Source organism: Humulus lupulus, chromosome 8 (assembly GCF_963169125.1).
Source record: "Humulus lupulus chromosome 8, drHumLupu1.1, whole genome shotgun sequence".
NCBI classification, from domain to species: domain Eukaryota; kingdom Viridiplantae; phylum Streptophyta; class Magnoliopsida; order Rosales; family Cannabaceae; genus Humulus; species Humulus lupulus.
In genome coordinates this window covers 163,304,335-163,320,577 of record NC_084800.1, presented here as the reverse complement: position 1 = coordinate 163,320,577, position 16,243 = coordinate 163,304,335, and the positions used below count along the sequence as shown (strand labels likewise).

At 39.2% G+C, this 16,243-nt stretch overlaps 6 protein-coding genes across 6 annotated transcripts; 3 read left to right on the top strand and 3 right to left on the bottom strand.

The window, feature by feature from the left end:
• Window positions 1-3,098: 3,098 nt before the first annotated feature.
• LOC133796223 (uncharacterized) lies at window positions 3,099-3,762 on the bottom strand. The gene is made up of 2 exons (XM_062233700.1): window positions 3,594-3,762; window positions 3,099-3,418 (listed from the first exon to the last, which is right to left on the bottom strand). Exons 1-2 carry the CDS (start codon window positions 3,760-3,762, stop codon window positions 3,099-3,101), a joined length of 489 nt encoding a protein of 162 aa, XP_062089684.1.
• A 2,235-nt stretch (window positions 3,763-5,997) lies between these two features.
• LOC133798606 (GCN5-related N-acetyltransferase 8-like) lies at window positions 5,998-7,008 on the bottom strand. The gene has a single exon (XM_062237002.1). The coding sequence runs from the start codon at window positions 6,893-6,895 to the stop codon at window positions 6,185-6,187; it is 711 nt and encodes a 236-aa protein (XP_062092986.1). The 5' UTR covers window positions 6,896-7,008; the 3' UTR covers window positions 5,998-6,184.
• LOC133798608 (uncharacterized) lies at window positions 6,995-10,464 on the top strand. Its single transcript, XM_062237003.1, has 3 exons — window positions 6,995-7,480; window positions 8,061-8,157; window positions 9,729-10,464. Exon 3 carries the CDS (start codon window positions 9,732-9,734, stop codon window positions 10,320-10,322), a length of 591 nt encoding a protein of 196 aa, XP_062092987.1. The 5' UTR covers window positions 6,995-7,480; window positions 8,061-8,157; window positions 9,729-9,731; the 3' UTR covers window positions 10,323-10,464.
• LOC133796222 (WPP domain-interacting tail-anchored protein 1-like) lies at window positions 8,564-9,420 on the bottom strand. The gene is made up of 3 exons (XM_062233699.1): window positions 9,144-9,420; window positions 8,868-8,957; window positions 8,564-8,748 (listed from the first exon to the last, which is right to left on the bottom strand). Exons 1-3 carry the CDS (start codon window positions 9,418-9,420, stop codon window positions 8,564-8,566), a joined length of 552 nt encoding a protein of 183 aa, XP_062089683.1.
• Window positions 10,465-12,613: 2,149 nt separating the features above from the next.
• Window positions 12,614-14,475, top strand: LOC133796220 (uncharacterized). Its single transcript, XM_062233696.1, has 3 exons — window positions 12,614-13,125; window positions 13,233-13,977; window positions 14,056-14,475. Exons 2-3 carry the CDS (start codon window positions 13,861-13,863, stop codon window positions 14,473-14,475), a joined length of 537 nt encoding a protein of 178 aa, XP_062089680.1. The 5' UTR covers window positions 12,614-13,125; window positions 13,233-13,860.
• LOC133796221 (protein FAR1-RELATED SEQUENCE 3-like) lies at window positions 12,944-13,740 on the top strand. The gene is made up of 2 exons (XM_062233698.1): window positions 12,944-13,125; window positions 13,233-13,740. Exons 1-2 carry the CDS (start codon window positions 12,944-12,946, stop codon window positions 13,738-13,740), a joined length of 690 nt encoding a protein of 229 aa, XP_062089682.1.
• Window positions 14,476-16,243: the final 1,768 nt, after the last annotated feature.

Genomic DNA, 16,243 nt, shown 5'->3' with positions numbered 1-16,243 from the left:
ATGGGAAATCTAACTAGCTTGGCAAATTGAAGATATTCACAAATCAACATGTAATAAAATCTATTTCAACTGACTACCGGATTTAAGGATTTAATTAATTTGTAGACACAATCCTATTCTTTGTAATCTTATCAACATAATCCAATATGGTAAATGTTGACGGTGAAATCTCGTCAACGAAATTAGATCGGAAAACTCAAAGGTAAGTGTGGCGATGTTTAGATAAGAACTTAGAATGAACTTATGGAAGGATAAACACAGATCAACAATGGAGTAAAAAATGTATATCGCTTAATAGCCTCTGCATACAATGAATTTTCCAACCCCTATTTTGGAGGGGTAATGATCTATTTATATTGGAGCTCTAATGGCACCTCATACATTGTGGTCCCAGGGGACAAGACTGTACATAGGTACATTTTTTGGGTAGTGGCACAGGTCGTGGTGGAGCAGAAGCTCATGGTGTCGGCCTGGTACGTGGTCAGAGGCATGCACATAGTGCTTCCACTCTTTGTACAAATCTGTACCTCCACTACCTGCATGATACAGATGTCAAGGTCATGCTTCTGTCCTCCTCGTGGTCGTACGTCCTGCACCCGTACATGTATGGGTACTTTGTATCTGATGGTTATGTTGGTGCGAGGCACCTTGGGGGGCCGCGGGACCATGGTGGTGTGAGGCCCTAGCATATGGGTGCACGAGGCCATGATGGTGTGAGGCACTTTGGGGGGCTGCGAGACCATGGTGGTGTGAGGCCCTAACACATGGGTGTGCGAGGCACCTTGGGGGGCCACGGAACCATTGTGGTGTGAGGCCCTAGCACATGGGTGTGCGAGGCCATGATGGTGCGAGGCACTTTGGGGGGTCGCGGGACCATGGTGGTGTGAGGCCCTAGCACATGGGTGCGCGAGGCCAATGATGGTGCGAGGCACTTTGGGGGGTCGCGGGACCATTGTGGTGTGAGGCCCTAGCATATGGGTCCACGAGGCCATGATGGTGCGAGGCACCTTGGGGGGCCGCGGGACCATGTAAGTGCGAGGCCCTAGCACATGGGTGCGTGAGGCCATAATGCGCGGGTGCCCCTGGTGGTGTCGAGTGGCGTGCGTGGTCCCTGGTGTGCGCGAGTGTGAGGCCCTGATGCGCGGGCGCACGAGGCAGGCGCACGAGGTCATGCTGGCCGAAGCTCCCAGGCACGTGAGGCCTTGCTGGCTGAAGCTCCTGGGCACGCGAGGCCCTGCTGGGCGAAGCTCCTGGGCACGTGAGGCTCTGTTGGCTGAAGCTCCCAGGCACGCGAGGCCCTGCTGGCCGAAGCTCCCAGGCACGAGAGGCCCTGCTGGCCAAAGCTCCTAGGCACGCGAGGCCCTGGTGGCCGAAGCTCCTAGACATGCAAGGCCCTCCTGGCCGAGGCTTCAGTACGCAAGGCTCACGGAGGTGCAACATGGTGGCACTTGGGCGTAAGGTGATTTAGTCCTCAGAAAGGCGGTGACTTATGGGGCTTTGAGAGTTTTGGCCAGAGCGTGGTCTCATGAGACCTATTGGAACGAGCCCGATAATATGGCTAAGTGACCCTCAACCATGTGTTCTGGGTAGGGATTAGATTTTTTTTTCCTTGGTGGATTTTTGGCATCCACAGTAAACTGTCAAGAGGATAAACTAATTAGCAAATGTCCCAAGTCTCAAATATTTACAAAACAAGTCCACTCGAAAAGTACACATACCTATTGTCTACCTAATTAAATCGGTTTCAAACACTTGATTTTGCAATTCTGTTTAGGCAAATATCAGCGGAAGTGAAAATTGAAAGCATCCCTTAGCGTTATTTTTTTTTTCCCTATTCCTTCCCTCAACTTTGACAGGGATAATCACCAACAAAAGCCCACCATTGACATTTTCCATTTAAGAATTGCATGTAAATCGTAAATAAAAACCCACCCTCAATCAGCTTTTGTATTATATATCGATCAATAATTTAATGAAAGTGACCGTCAAGTGGATGAGGAAAAGTACGCATAGAAGTAAGAAATAATTTTTTTTTTCTTAAGTTGTGTTTGGAAAGTCAATTGGAATTGGATGTAATTCAGAGTAATTACTCAATTTGGTGTGTTTGTCGAATGATATAATTACACATTGATTATGTAATTAGAAGTAATTGAGGGGCTCAATTACACTCTCCAATTCTCATAGCTCCATAGAATTGAGTGTAATTACACTGTGAAATTACTACTTACTATCAATTTTAAACAGTATTTATTACGTAATATTATTTTTCTATATAATTACTAACCGTTTTACCAAATATGATAATATAAATTTATAAGTAATTACTACTTGATATCCAAATACACATTGTATTTTAAAATATAGTGTAATTACCCATATATGTAATTACTGTCCTAGTAATCACATGACTTAGTAATTATACTGTTGTTTCCAAACATGTTCTTAAAGTCTTGTTAAGATGACTAAAATCTCATCAGCCATTATAACCCTTGGTGTCATTATTCAACAAAGTCTATTGGCCATCTACAACCATAACTTCATTTTAAATAAACTTTATTTTTATTTTTTCACACTTTTCACTTTAAATTACTAGTTCATCTCCAATCCCTACTTCAAAACAAAAAAAATCTTGTTTTATTCTGTTTAATAATCAACAAATAATTTAATTAATTGATAAATATTAATTTTATACATTAACATTAGTATATATAATTAAGTAATAATAATTTTATAACAAGTAAGAAAAAATATTAATAGACTAACTTAAATTGCTACATTATGAAAATTAAACATTACATTTAAAAAAAAAACTTAAACATTACATCTAAATTAAGAAAGACGAAAAGTACAATAATAATTTACACCAATTTTGTAAATTAGTATATTTCTCCCACAAATGATCAATTAGTGCATCTCGAAGTGGAAAGTGAGCTTCTTTATCTTTAATCTGTTGTATCGATTAAGAAATTATTCAAATTTGTTATTCCCATCTACCACTTCAATATTTGGTACTGGCGCTTCCATCTATTCATTGATTGGTGCATTAATATCACGTTCATCTTCAATTATCATATTGTGCATAATAATTCATGCATTCATTATATCATGTAACACATATTGTTCCAAAAACGTGATGATCCAACAACAATTGCATAACACGATTGAAGAACTCCAAATGCACGTTCTACATCTTTTTGAGATGATTCTTGTTTCATTGCGAAATATTTCTTTTTAGTTCCTCGTGGAACATGGATAGTTTGTACAAGAGTAGACCATTTCGGGTATATACCATCAGCTAAATAATAACCCGTGTTATATTCTTTTCCTCGAATAACATGATGAGCAGGAAGAGCAATACCTGAAGCAAGATTGGAAAAGGGATAGGATGCCTCCAACACATTAATGTCATTATTGGAACCTGGTAAACAAAAATGTGCATGCCATATCCAAAGGTCATAATCAGCTACAACTTCAAGAGTAATAGTTGGGTACCCACTTCGACCAGCATATTGTCCTGCCCAAGCTGTTGGACAATTTTTCTACTTCCAGTGCATGCAATCTACCAAAAATTCTTGGAAAACCACGTTGTTTACCAACATGGAGTAGCCTAGAAATGTCATTAGAGTTAGGTGATCTTAGATATTGCTCAGCAAAAACCTCCACAGTTACATGACAGAATCTCTTCAAACTTTCAATAATTGTAGACTCTCCTATTTTTATGTACTCATTGGCACCATCTGCTGGGACGCCGTATGCTAACATTCAAAACACGACAATGATTTTTTGAAGACTACACAACCTATGTTTGTCCATGTCATCCCTTCTATGCACAAAATAGTTGTCATGACTTGTCACAACATTAGCAATACTACGAAATAAAATTCGAGACATTCTAAATCGACGACGAAGCATTACGTCATTATAACGTGGGTCCTCTGAGAAGTAATTGTTTTACAGATTAAGATCAGCACTTTCACGATCACAGTTGATAGTTCTATGACTAAGGACTAACCCTCCATGGACTGCCTCGTTGTTTGGTTGATTGAGATAGCGAACCATGCAGATGTTGTTGTTTGCATTCATGGTGATTAATGCTTCTTCTTCTACATTAATCGCCTCAATGTCATTAAATCATCATCGGATGGATTCTCTCTGATTATATCATAACCATTGGATGGATTTTTTCTCTATCTAACCATTGAATACAGTTTTTTCCTTCTATAAATACCATAGAAAAACTCTCTCAAACATATCTCTTCAACCATTTGTGTTAGAAAAATGGCTTGAAAACATAGAAGTACTTCATACAAACATATCTCTTCAACCAAAAAAAAAGTCTTTGCAATGTCGTATGTTGCTTAATCTAGCTACAGTTGGTCGATTGAGGGGATGTGTTCGACAAATTGAATATCAAAACCCAAGCGGTGCATCCCAACAAAATATTGTAAGTATATATTAATTCTTTGTTGTTTTTATCTTATATTTATTAAATGTATAACATTAATTTTCCTTCTATTTTGTATTTGTAGCTAACTCTAGCTAAGGTGTTATTAGCATTAGATAAGAACTACAAAAGAAAGGTTTAAATTCGATCATATCTGCCCTGTCCTTAAAGATATTGAAAATTTTGGAGATGATCATAACAATGCGACATCATACGTTTAAAGACAAAGTAATAACTTTGTGTCATTGCAATCAAAATCTACCACTACAGAGTCTCTAACATCAGCATCTCATGGACTATCATAATTTTCTCTTAATATAAATGATGAGAATGTTGGTGGTTGTTCTACTCAACGACCAATTGGAGTAAAGAGAGCAAAAGGAAAGAGGAAAAATGAAGAGCAAACTTCAATTATTGTTGACTGTATCAAGGAAGAACAACAAGTTATTGAAATTCTCAAAAAAGGCAGTACAGATAGGCAACAAAATTATCATATTCAAACACTAGGAGTCGAAAATGAGAAAAAAAAAATAGATATAGCTCCATATCTAGCAAAAAAAAAAAAAAGGCAAAGATTTAAATTTAATTAGTGAGATAATCCTACATGAGCATTGTTTAAAATGAACCGATCAAGATTTTGTAGAGAAGATCTCAACAAGACCAATCATCTCAACATACTTCTAGTAGTATGAGTCATCATTTTAATTATATTAGAGGATCTACTTCGATAGTATTAAATGATGTTTTTGAACTATTTTGTTGTTATTGTTGTTTTATTTTATAAATAATAAATTGTTGTTGTTTAATTTCATTTCGTATTTTAAATTTGATAAGATATTGGTTTTTTATTTTTGTTATTTATTTATGTATATTTTATTTATTTAATTTATTAGCATAATATAAATCTAAAAATAAAATATAAAAATCAATAATTAAAACATATAATATATATAAAGGATATAAATGTATTTAAATAAAATTATAAAAATGAAGTGCTGCCTTTTGTTGAAGATGCACAGTGCATAACTTAAGATAAAATTGCAGCTAGGTTGGAGAGGGAATTTTCATTAAATAGACTTTTAAAGCCAAGCCCTTAGGCTGCAAAGGGATCTTCTCACGAACTTATTTTCCTTTTAATAATAGAGGAGAAATCCCATTTGAAGTTGTCCTAAGTTAGTATGACGTTTTTTCTTTAATGAGTCACATTAGAAACAAAATGTACACACTCACGCAAGGTATATAATCTCCTTTTTCATGAGCCAAATTATTGAAAATGCATGCCACTTTGTAAGTTTTGTGTCCAATTATTACAATTTTATTTCTTATCAAAGAAAACTTCACTTGAAATTGTGCCTTCTTACACGAAACCATACAAGAAAAAACTCTGGCAAAAAAATAAGTAGGTCTCCATCTAAGTATATTATTTTCTTGAAACCACCTACTCTTCGCATGTTAGGGTATTCCTAAATTATTATGATCACAATTCAGAGCCCAAAGACAAAATCCATAGAAGCAGACCAATACATGAAAAGGGATCAACAGAACAAAACCAGTGAATTGGAAAGAGTTTATATCTCTGTTATTGTAGCTTCAAAAGTTGAAAGGGTACAAACTATTAACAGAAATCATGAAGAAGCCCTAAGATTCATGGCATTACTATCTCCAATTTCTAGCCCTAAGAGCAATTTCCATTTCACCAAAGAACCAGAGAAAACACAAGCACAAAAGTAAGGTAAAACCCTAACGAGCATTACCATAAGCTCGGAGGGCATCACCAGTGAGCCTGCAAATCCTCCATTCCTGCAAAATCTTAGCTCCCATTTCCTCGTAGAACTTAATCGCATTCACGTTCCAATCGAGCACCACCCACTCCACTCTTCCGTAACCCATCTCAACCGCCTGCTTCGCCACTGCGCTCAGCAACATCCTTCCAAATCCTTTCCTCCTGTAACACTCCCTCACGAACAGGTCCTCCACGTAAAACCCTGGCTTCCCCAGGAACGATGAGTAGTTCGGGAAGAACAGAACGAATCCAGCGATGACATCGGAACTTGAACCGGTCGATCTAAAGGTCTCCCTTTCTGGATCATCGATCGGGAGATCTAGATTGACGACCTGGACTTTGGGCTGATAGAGAGGATTGTTATGGTGAAGTAGGTCCTCGAGGAAGGGCTGTGACGAGACCTCGAGGATGAAGATGGTGAAGGACTGAAATGGTGGAGAGGTGAAGAGAGTAGAGGAGAGAGAGGCTTCAGTGGCGGAGAAGAGGTGAGTCAGGCGCTCGAACACGGCCATCTGGTGGATCAGTTTGTGGATATGGGGAACGTCAGTGGGTTGAGCTAGGCGGATACGGGCGAAGATCGGGAAGCCCATTGGGGTGGAGCCTTGTGGAACGGTTGAGGGAGGCGTCGGTGCCGGCGCCGGAGGAGGTGGTGGTGCAGCCGCAGCCATTTTAGTTTTGGATATTTTTTTCGGTTTTGATATTTTGAAAAAGAAAGAAAGAGCAAAAGATTATAATAAAACGGTTTCTTCTAGTAGCGACTAGAGAATGACTAGTTTGGGAGGAATGTGAGAGAAAAAATAGTAGGGTTTATATTAGGCGGTTTTATAGGGATTAATGAGTAGATAGGAAGAAATACTAGGGTGTTAAAAGCAAAGCAAAAGGAAAATTTGCTGCATAACGAGTATGTGTTCGTTTTGTTACATTTAGATTCGGGATAACTTCATATTTACCCCTTTTTAGAGATCATTAACTAAATATACACAGCAAGAATATTTAGTTAACTTATACCCAGTTTTATAGTTATATTTCCTGTACTACTCTTACTCAAATACACATAATTAGCTCTTCCTCCCTTCTCAACTCCACCACCATCGATTTTCCACCGATTTCTCCACCACCATCGATTTCTCCCTCTCCCATCGATTTTCCACCACCATCTCCACTACACTACTGTTCCACCATCTCCACTGCACTGTTGTTCATCGATTTTCCACTTCTGTTCCTCTGCCACAGCCACCCCTATTATCTGTTTGGTGAGTTCTTCTTTCTTTTGAGACTAAATTTCTCTCTTCCTCCCTCCTCAATTTTTATTATTTTTTTAATTTTTTGAAGTGTATGTGTTTGTTGCAATCATACATATAAATGAACATTCATGTGTATATAAAAATTTACTGAAGTTATATGAAATTGAATATTCCATATTATACATAATTTAAAATGCCTTCTAAGTGTTTGTTAAAATTACTCAAAAAAATTGTGAATATGTTATTGCAAAAAAACTACCACTGGGATCATTATCATTATCATGGAGAGTTTTTCTTCATTTTCATAAATTTATAGTGCTAGGAGTTTGATAAAATGCCTCTATGTAAACTATAAATTTATGGTATATCTAAGTGTTGGCCACTATGTTTGTTGATCTTTGTTTATATGATTTTTGGATTTATATGTTTTTATTTTAATGGTACATTTGGCTCTTTGATTTGGAATTAAATATACTGGAATAAATTCTTAAACTGCTCTGATGTTTGACAACTGTGCTAGCCTGGGATCATTATTCTTGTACCTTTTTGTCCAAAATTGTTGGTTTAATTGATTTTATATTTTCTGTAGGTTTGTACTTGACAGACCAGGTCTTGATCTAAGTAAACAACCACCTGCCGTCCGCTTGAACAAGGAATTAGATTTTATCTTGACATTAAAGTTGAAGGTCTGTAGCTTGAACTCAATGAAAGCTTTCGTTGTTTGGCATGATTGTGTTAGATATTATACTAAGGTTCTGTTAAATTAATTTAGAGTTTGTTTTTATGTAACTGTTTACCTAAATGAACAACTGGGTTTGGATACAGCTGTTAAAATATTGTTTTGGTGTATTAATGAAACACTATAAATACAAAGCTCAGTAGCTCAATCCATTACTTCATCAGAGCTTTTATCAAACACTTTCTATTCTTTAAATGCTATCAGCCAAAAACATCGATCCTCTTCTTCAACTTTCCCTTGTTTCTTTTACTTTCTTGATTCTTCAATGCCTTCCGACACTTCTCACAGTAATGCTCCAGTGGTAGAATCTCCCACTCCTCCAATGAAAACTCCTTTGTCTGGCTTCTCTACCCTCACTGCTCAGCTATTGTAGAATACAGAAGGTTTTGGTTCTCTTGACTAGCTTTGGCATATGTGATTGCACATTGTAGCTGAAGATCAAACTCTCTTAACTGCCTCTCAAGGGAATCAACCTTGTCAGAGGCACCAGCACCACTCTTAAGAAGGCCCAGCTCTTCATTAATCTCCATATTGGACACTTGGTTTCAGCATTTTCAGCCCTACTTTTTGCTTTACATATCCTCACTTCAGAATCTGCAATAACATTTTCCATTTCATTGATTATGCAACATAGAGCATTAAGCTCTTCCTAGCTACCATCTGCAGAATACTTTGCATTCAGCAACAGAAACTCAGATTCTTTAAGCTCTTTATCAAGCAATCTGACCTTTTCACCCAAAGTAAAGGCTTTTGAATTGGCAAGAATTATTTTATCTTCAGCATCTCTCAATTTGGATTTTAGTTCGTTTGTCTATGCTACAAGCAAGTCATTAAATTTTGCATTGCTGCTTTCCAGCTTGCTCAAAGAATTTTCTTTAGCCTTCAGTTCTTCCTTGGAACCTTCAAGCTTTGATCTTAGCCAAGTAGCTTAACTTTTCAAATTTAGCTGGAGTGTCTGCAATTGACCCAACAACTCTTTTGAAATTCCCACTGAAACCACAGCCATATTATCCACCTCAAACAATCTTTCCCAAACATTTTCTGTTTCATCTCCCATGCAATATACTTCTTGTTCTAAGGAGACCAGCCTTTGATTTAGCACTTCTTCAACTTGTCTTAATTCTGTCTTTTTCTTTTCGAGATCCATTTCTCTTGCCAAAGATTTCTCCAGCATCCTCAAAATATGTCTTTGTTGTTCAGCAGATTGCATCCTAATTTTAAGACCAATGTTGTAAATTATGAAAGTATTAGTTTAAATTTTTTAGCCATTGAATGTTTGAGGTTTAAATTTTGTTGTAAAATAACATTATTATCTTCATCTTCACGATACACATCTTTTGCATTACTTTGATTCTTCTTATTGAGTCACAAATATTATTGACACTTAATTTTGCAAAAATTGTGTTTGCCTTAAGTTGAGTGGAGTTAATGCAAAAAGTATATTGAATTGATTTTTTTTTTAATTTCTATCCAAGATAAAGGAATAAGCTCTCATGGTTGTGTTATTTTTTATTGCAGGAAATGGACAAGATAATATTATTTGTAGTTTTTATCGGAATATGGAATGCAAACAACAAATATGTTGATCATGAAGTGAAAATATTGATGGTGGAAAAGGATATTAAGTACGTGGAATTGGTAAACAAGATATACAAAGAGCTTAGATTGAATGAAAGTTTGATTTCAACAAACTTGATTTTTGATGCAAATATGGATACAAACAAAGGAATGAAGATAGAAAGTGATGAGAATTTACAAGTTTATCTAAACTTGAACAAGACTATGGAAGAGTTGAAAAAATGCCCTCTCATTGTTGAAGTAGAACAGAGAAACCAAACCCTTTCTTTGCCAAGAGAAGCTAGCATTCCATCTGCTTTAGCAAGCAATTCAACAAATCACAGTTTGACTCTCACAGACCCCAATACAATTATTGCAAGCACTAGCAAGATGAAGAGCGCCTCAACACAAGAATCCAACAAAATTACAGAACACGGGCAAGAAGCTCAATCACCTCTGCATGTATTGCCGAATATGGAGATTGAAGACATAAGAGTCAATTATGTTTTCAAGAATAAGTGTAACGCCTTGGTTACCCCAGAACAGTTACGGTGAACGGTGAACCGGAAATTTGACTCGCTACCCGAGTCCTTTGGTTAAAAACGTGATCTAGGTACTATTATCAAGTTAAGGTGAAAAAAACAATAGAAAGGAAATGGTACATTTCATTAAGTAAATAAACTGCTCATGAGCCTTTCAAAATGTTTACAAGTGGTTCGTATTACAAAAGAGTCGCTACAGTTTTAAATTTACAATCCCCGTCGGCCTAAGCGGCAAAAATAGGGTAAACCCCTAGTCCCTCTAAGAACTCCTTGACCGTGGCGGTCAAGCGGCCCTGTATGTACACAACGTCGCCCAAGCTCTCCACTCAGGGCTGGTTAAGCTTCTCCTTTCCTTTACCTGCACCACATAGCACCCATGAGTCAAGGCCCAGCAAGAAAACACAACAAGACATGACATAATATCAACAACGGTCATAATAACCATTCAGGACTATCAGTCCAAACAAATAGGTGACATTAGCCAAAAGTCACAATAATGAGCATCGCTCCCTCTAGCCATGTGACGATAGGGTCACCAGGGCTTAATCGATAAGTGATTCTCTCATAGGTTGATCAGGACAGGTGTATGGTGATTAGTCACCAACATAACCTTCCTCACGACTCTAGAGTCGAAACTATGGACAACGTCCCTTAGCCATGTGACAAACGGTCACCGGGGTCATATACCTTGGCTATATTCATCTGGTCATAGACCAGGCAAGCGCTTAAAAGTTCTTTGACCCTAGGGTCGGTCTAGCATTAATGCCATAGAGCCATTCAATGCATGATTCTCGACTTTAGAGTCGGTCCCTGACTAGTCAGTGTCTTAAACCGGTAATTAGTGTTCACTAGCATTTAATATGCAATCCACGTCCACATATATCAACCAACATGCTCAATATCAAACCATGCATGTCATATACCTACACAGGGTGCAACTGTATTCATACACCGTTTTCTTACCTCTGGTTCGAGTGAGAATTATTATCTGAATGACCCTTGAGAACGATCAACCTTTAGATTCCTTAGCGGTTACCTAATCATAACCAATTAGAAACCATTATTAAAGTAAATCAATGAATGGTTCACAATCTAAACCACACTCCCCAGACCAATCCCCCACTCTCGGAACTCTCAAACTACTCAAAAGGGCCAAAGGAACCAACCCCCGAGCCTTAGAAACCATCCCGAGCCCCAAAAACAACACATCCTGAAACTGACCTAGCACCTAGGCGCCACCCACCAGCGCTGGGGCGCTGCCCCAGAGACAGAGAGGGCTGCTCTCTGCCCTGAATAGCGCTGGGGCGCTAGGACTAGCGCTGGGGCGCCAGCTTCAGACCAGCAGCTGCACTGAAACTCCCTCCTTGCGATTCCTCTTGAAACCAACCTTCCAAACACATCCCAAACCTTACCAAAACATCCAATTCAACCCCTAAACCTCATCTACATCACCTCCTCACCAAAACCCAATCAAACATACACAAAAACTCCCCTTGATTCCAACTTTCTACATCAAAAACCATAAGCTGAAAACTAAAAGGAAAACAGAGTAACACATGAAGTTCATGGAAAATTCCTTACCTCCAACTAGTTTTTATCCTCCTTAGTAGATGAATTAAGTCTACAACCTCCAAGCTTTGATTTCCTAGCTTGCCACCTCAATTTGGGACCAAAATCCTCAAGGAAAGATAGAGAGGAAATGATGTACGGGAAGGAGAAGAAGCTGCTCTGTTTTTGTTCTATAACCTTCTACAGCCACTTGAAACATATATAACCCAAGCAAAATGACCTTAATGCCCCTAGGTCATTTAAAGCTTCTAAAGTCTCCCCAAGGGTAAAATCGTCATCTTTCACCTATTTCGTTAATCATAATTAACACTCTCCAACTCCCGCTAATCTCAATATTCTCAAACACCAATAATTCATACCCCGTTACCCTTTAACTCCCGGCAACGTTCTAATCGTTAAAACATCCCAAGACTCACCCCGAGCCTCGTACTTAATCCCGTTATGACTAAACCGCTACTTTAATATTTAAAGATCGTCTCATGCCGAATAGCTCGAACAAATCCACATTATAGTGTGGTCTCACAATATATCATTGACATGCAAACAAGTATTCAATTATACCCTCAACGGGCCAAATTACCAAAACACCCCTGTAAACAAATGTGGACTCACATACATGCATTTAACATCATATTATAATATAATCCTCATAAACATGCATAAACACATTTAATGGCATAATTAAACAGTTATGGCCCTCCCGGCCTACTAATCTAGCCATTAACCATAATAGGGAATCCGGGGCATTACAATAAGACTGATCTAAAATATACACTTGCGAAAATCGCCATCAAGAAACACTTTCAGTATAGAATTGAAAAATCATGTTCAGAAGCATTTTGGGCAAAACGCATAGATGACAATTGTTGCTGGTATATACGTGCAAGAAGTTCAAAAGTATCAGACTACTTTCGAGTTATCAAGTACCATAAACACCACACATGCTCCTTAAATCACAGAAATTTTGAAAATAGATAAGCAAGTGTAAAAGTCATCAGTAGTTACTTCAAAGAGAAGTTTCGTGACCCAGGATCAACCTATCGACCAAGGCAAATAATACGAGACATGAGAGATGAACATGGGGTAGGTGTAACGTACAATAAAGCATGGAGAGCAAAAGAACTTGCAGTTGATGATGTTAGAGGGTCAAATGAGGAAAGTTATGCATTGTTACCTTCATATTTGTATATGCTAAAGTTGGCCAACCCAGGAACTATCACAAGAGTATGTAAAGATGAAGAAAAAAGGTATGAATAATATTTATGATTTGCATTCCTATATTCAGGGCTTTACTGTTCACAATCCATACCTTACATTTATAGGAATTGGTTGTTTTTTTCTTTAAATTTTACAGGTTTAAATACATGTTTATTGCTTTTGGTGCTTCATTGGATGGATGGAAACACTGTAGACCAGTTATAGTGGTAGATGGAACATTTTTAAAGACGAAATGTGGAGGTACACTATATGCAGCTTGTGTTAAAGATGGAAACAATCAAATTTTTCTGCTCGCCTTTGGAATTGGGGATTCAGAAAATGACAATGCATGGATATGGTTCTTTACAAGACTAAAAGAAGCAATAGGAGATCGAGAAAATTTGTGCATAGTATCTGACAGGCATAAAAGTATCAAAAATGCAATTGAACAAGTGTATCCTGGTGTATATCATGGAGTTTGTCTTTATCATTTGAAGCAAAATCTAAGGACTAAGTTTAGGGGATTACATGTGCATGCCATATTTGAAACTGCTTCAAGAGTGTACTCAGCTCAAGAATATTATTCTGTCATGGCTGAATTACAGAAAATTAGCCCTGAAATGACCAGTTATCTTTTGGAAGCAAAACCAGAAAAATGGGCTTAGCCATTCTTTCCAACGAAAAGGTATAACATTCTTACAAGTAACATTGCCGAATCTATAAATGCAGCAATTGTGCATGCGAGAGAATTGCCTATAACGTCGTTAATAGAAGCTATAAGAGAGATGCTTCAAAGATGGTTTTCAACAAGAAAAGAAGCAGCAATCACCCAATTTATTGAAGTGACAAAATGGGCAAATGATGAAATGGAGATCAAACTTGATGTGGCATTTCGAATGAAGGTATGTTATTAAAGTTACGTTTATTTTCTTTTTGTTCGGCTTTTAAATTTATTGCTTAATAATTGTATTGTTTCACAGGTAGATGCAATTGATGCAATGAAATCTAGTGTGACATATGGTGATCGAGTGTTGGTTGTCGACTTGGAACAACATATGTGCACATGTAATGAATTTCAACTAGAGGGAATTCCATGTGCACATGCTATTGCAACAATTGAAAGCAAGTACTTGGACAAGTACAAATTTTGCTCAAATTGGTATAAAAAATCTGTTTTGAAAGAGACATATGCAGGATCAATTAATCCTCTTCCAGATAAAGCTGATTGGAGTGTCCCAGATGAAATTAAAGAAGATAGCATGAAAGCTCCAAAATTCAAAGTAAAACGAGGACGTCCTAAGAAAAAAAGAATTCCATCAACAGGAGAATTTTCCAAGCATGTTCGAACAATCAAGTGTGGAAATTGTGGAATATTGGGTGTTTACCGAGGTTTTCAGTAACTATATTAATAAATATTATTTAAGGGTAATTGTAATGAAAGTAGAAGATTAACACGGGGTTTTTACGTGGTTGGGGCGTTAACTAGCCTTAGTCCACGAGTCTGTAGTATTAGAGCTTGAAAAACCTTTTATAATGGAGTTTTTCTCTGTATTTCGACAGAGTCACTGTATCTTAGTTGCAAAAAGATCCCTTTTACAGTGTTCTATAGCCTGTATTTATAGGCTTATGGGACCACTGGGTTTGGGTTGGGTATGACCCGGGCCCATCAGAGATACGGGTATTCTTGGCCTTTCTAGTGGAAGCCCAATACAAAAGATACAACATATATGAATTCCAGACCAGCTAAGGCCCAATACATTGGCTCAAGAGCTATATCTCGCCCGACAAAACGGCGCTTTTGGTCTGGACACTTCGAGTTACGAGGCAGATTCAGGAGACAAGACCAGTCAGAATACTTGGAAACGCAGACCTGAAACAACAGCGTGCAATCCCAAGGTGGCCTTTTCCGCAGGTGAAAAGTGGGGACAACGCCCACGCGAAGTGAGGCGGCTTTAGGTTCCTGGACGCTTGGCCCCTCCAACGGGGGACGATGTGATCCAGGTCTGTTTACCTTTGTCCCTCTTCATTTACCGTAGGCCCGGACCGTACCAGGGTCCGGGACCAGGACGCGTATGTCGTGGGGGTTCAAACGATCTACACATCTCCTGGATGACCGTCCCGGAGGACGGAACTCGGATGACCATGTCGGACCCCCATAATGGGCCCAGACATGCACCCCCGGCCCATACCCCTCCTCTTGGACACTTCCGTACCAAGAGGCCTTGGGCCGGGCCTGCATGCTTAACAACCCCTGACAATGGGCCTAGACGAAGGTCCCAAGTCCATGCAGGAAATGGGGATAACATTTACCCCCCAAGCCTTCGCCTAGGTCTGCCAGGAGGAGGTTTACATCGTTCCCAGGATGCTCGCATGGTTGCCTCCCCAGTTCCTGCTTGGGATCGCAGGTCCGTGACAGCAGGCTGCGGCACTGGTCGTACGCCTGGCCTGGATCGCTTACCAACATCCGGGGACGTTTACCTTTGTCCTACTTCGTGGCAAGGGTACACGTGTCACCAGGCGATTGCTGCACAGGTCTCGAAAGGTCGCCTAGCCCTCCCAAGGGTCGCTAGGCCTAGGCTAGTGTGTCAGCACACGTCACGAAGCGTCCCATCCACACGGGGGTCCATCACTAATATCCTTGGGATGAGGTAGACCGTAGGATGGGGCAACCTTTGGCATCCGCCCCTCCTGGGCCGTTAGATCTGAGATGGTGAGGATCCAACCTGAGAGGACTCATAAATGTCCCTGCGCGACTCCTGACCATTCGATGGGGAGACACCTGTCCGTTGGATCGGAGGCCAGGACTTGGGGCCATTATAAATACCCCACGAAAGCCAATTTGACACTTTTACACCTTCGAGCCAGTTTAAGAACCGATAAGCTTTGCTCGAGCCTTGCATGTCCGACATCACCGACGACATATACCACCATCTGCTGACTCTGCGCCGCCGCCTGTTCCCCAGAACCCCAACTTCTGCCCTTCTACCTGAAGACGCGTCTCGGGCTTGTCCTATCGACGAACTGCTAAACCGGCTATACCATTTCAAGAACGAAGTTCTGCCATCCTTACAGTCGGACAACCACCACCTTCTACGGCCAACAACTCACAGTAAGTCCCCCTGACTCTCTTGACGACTTTATGAACTTATGATGTTCTTTTAATACGTG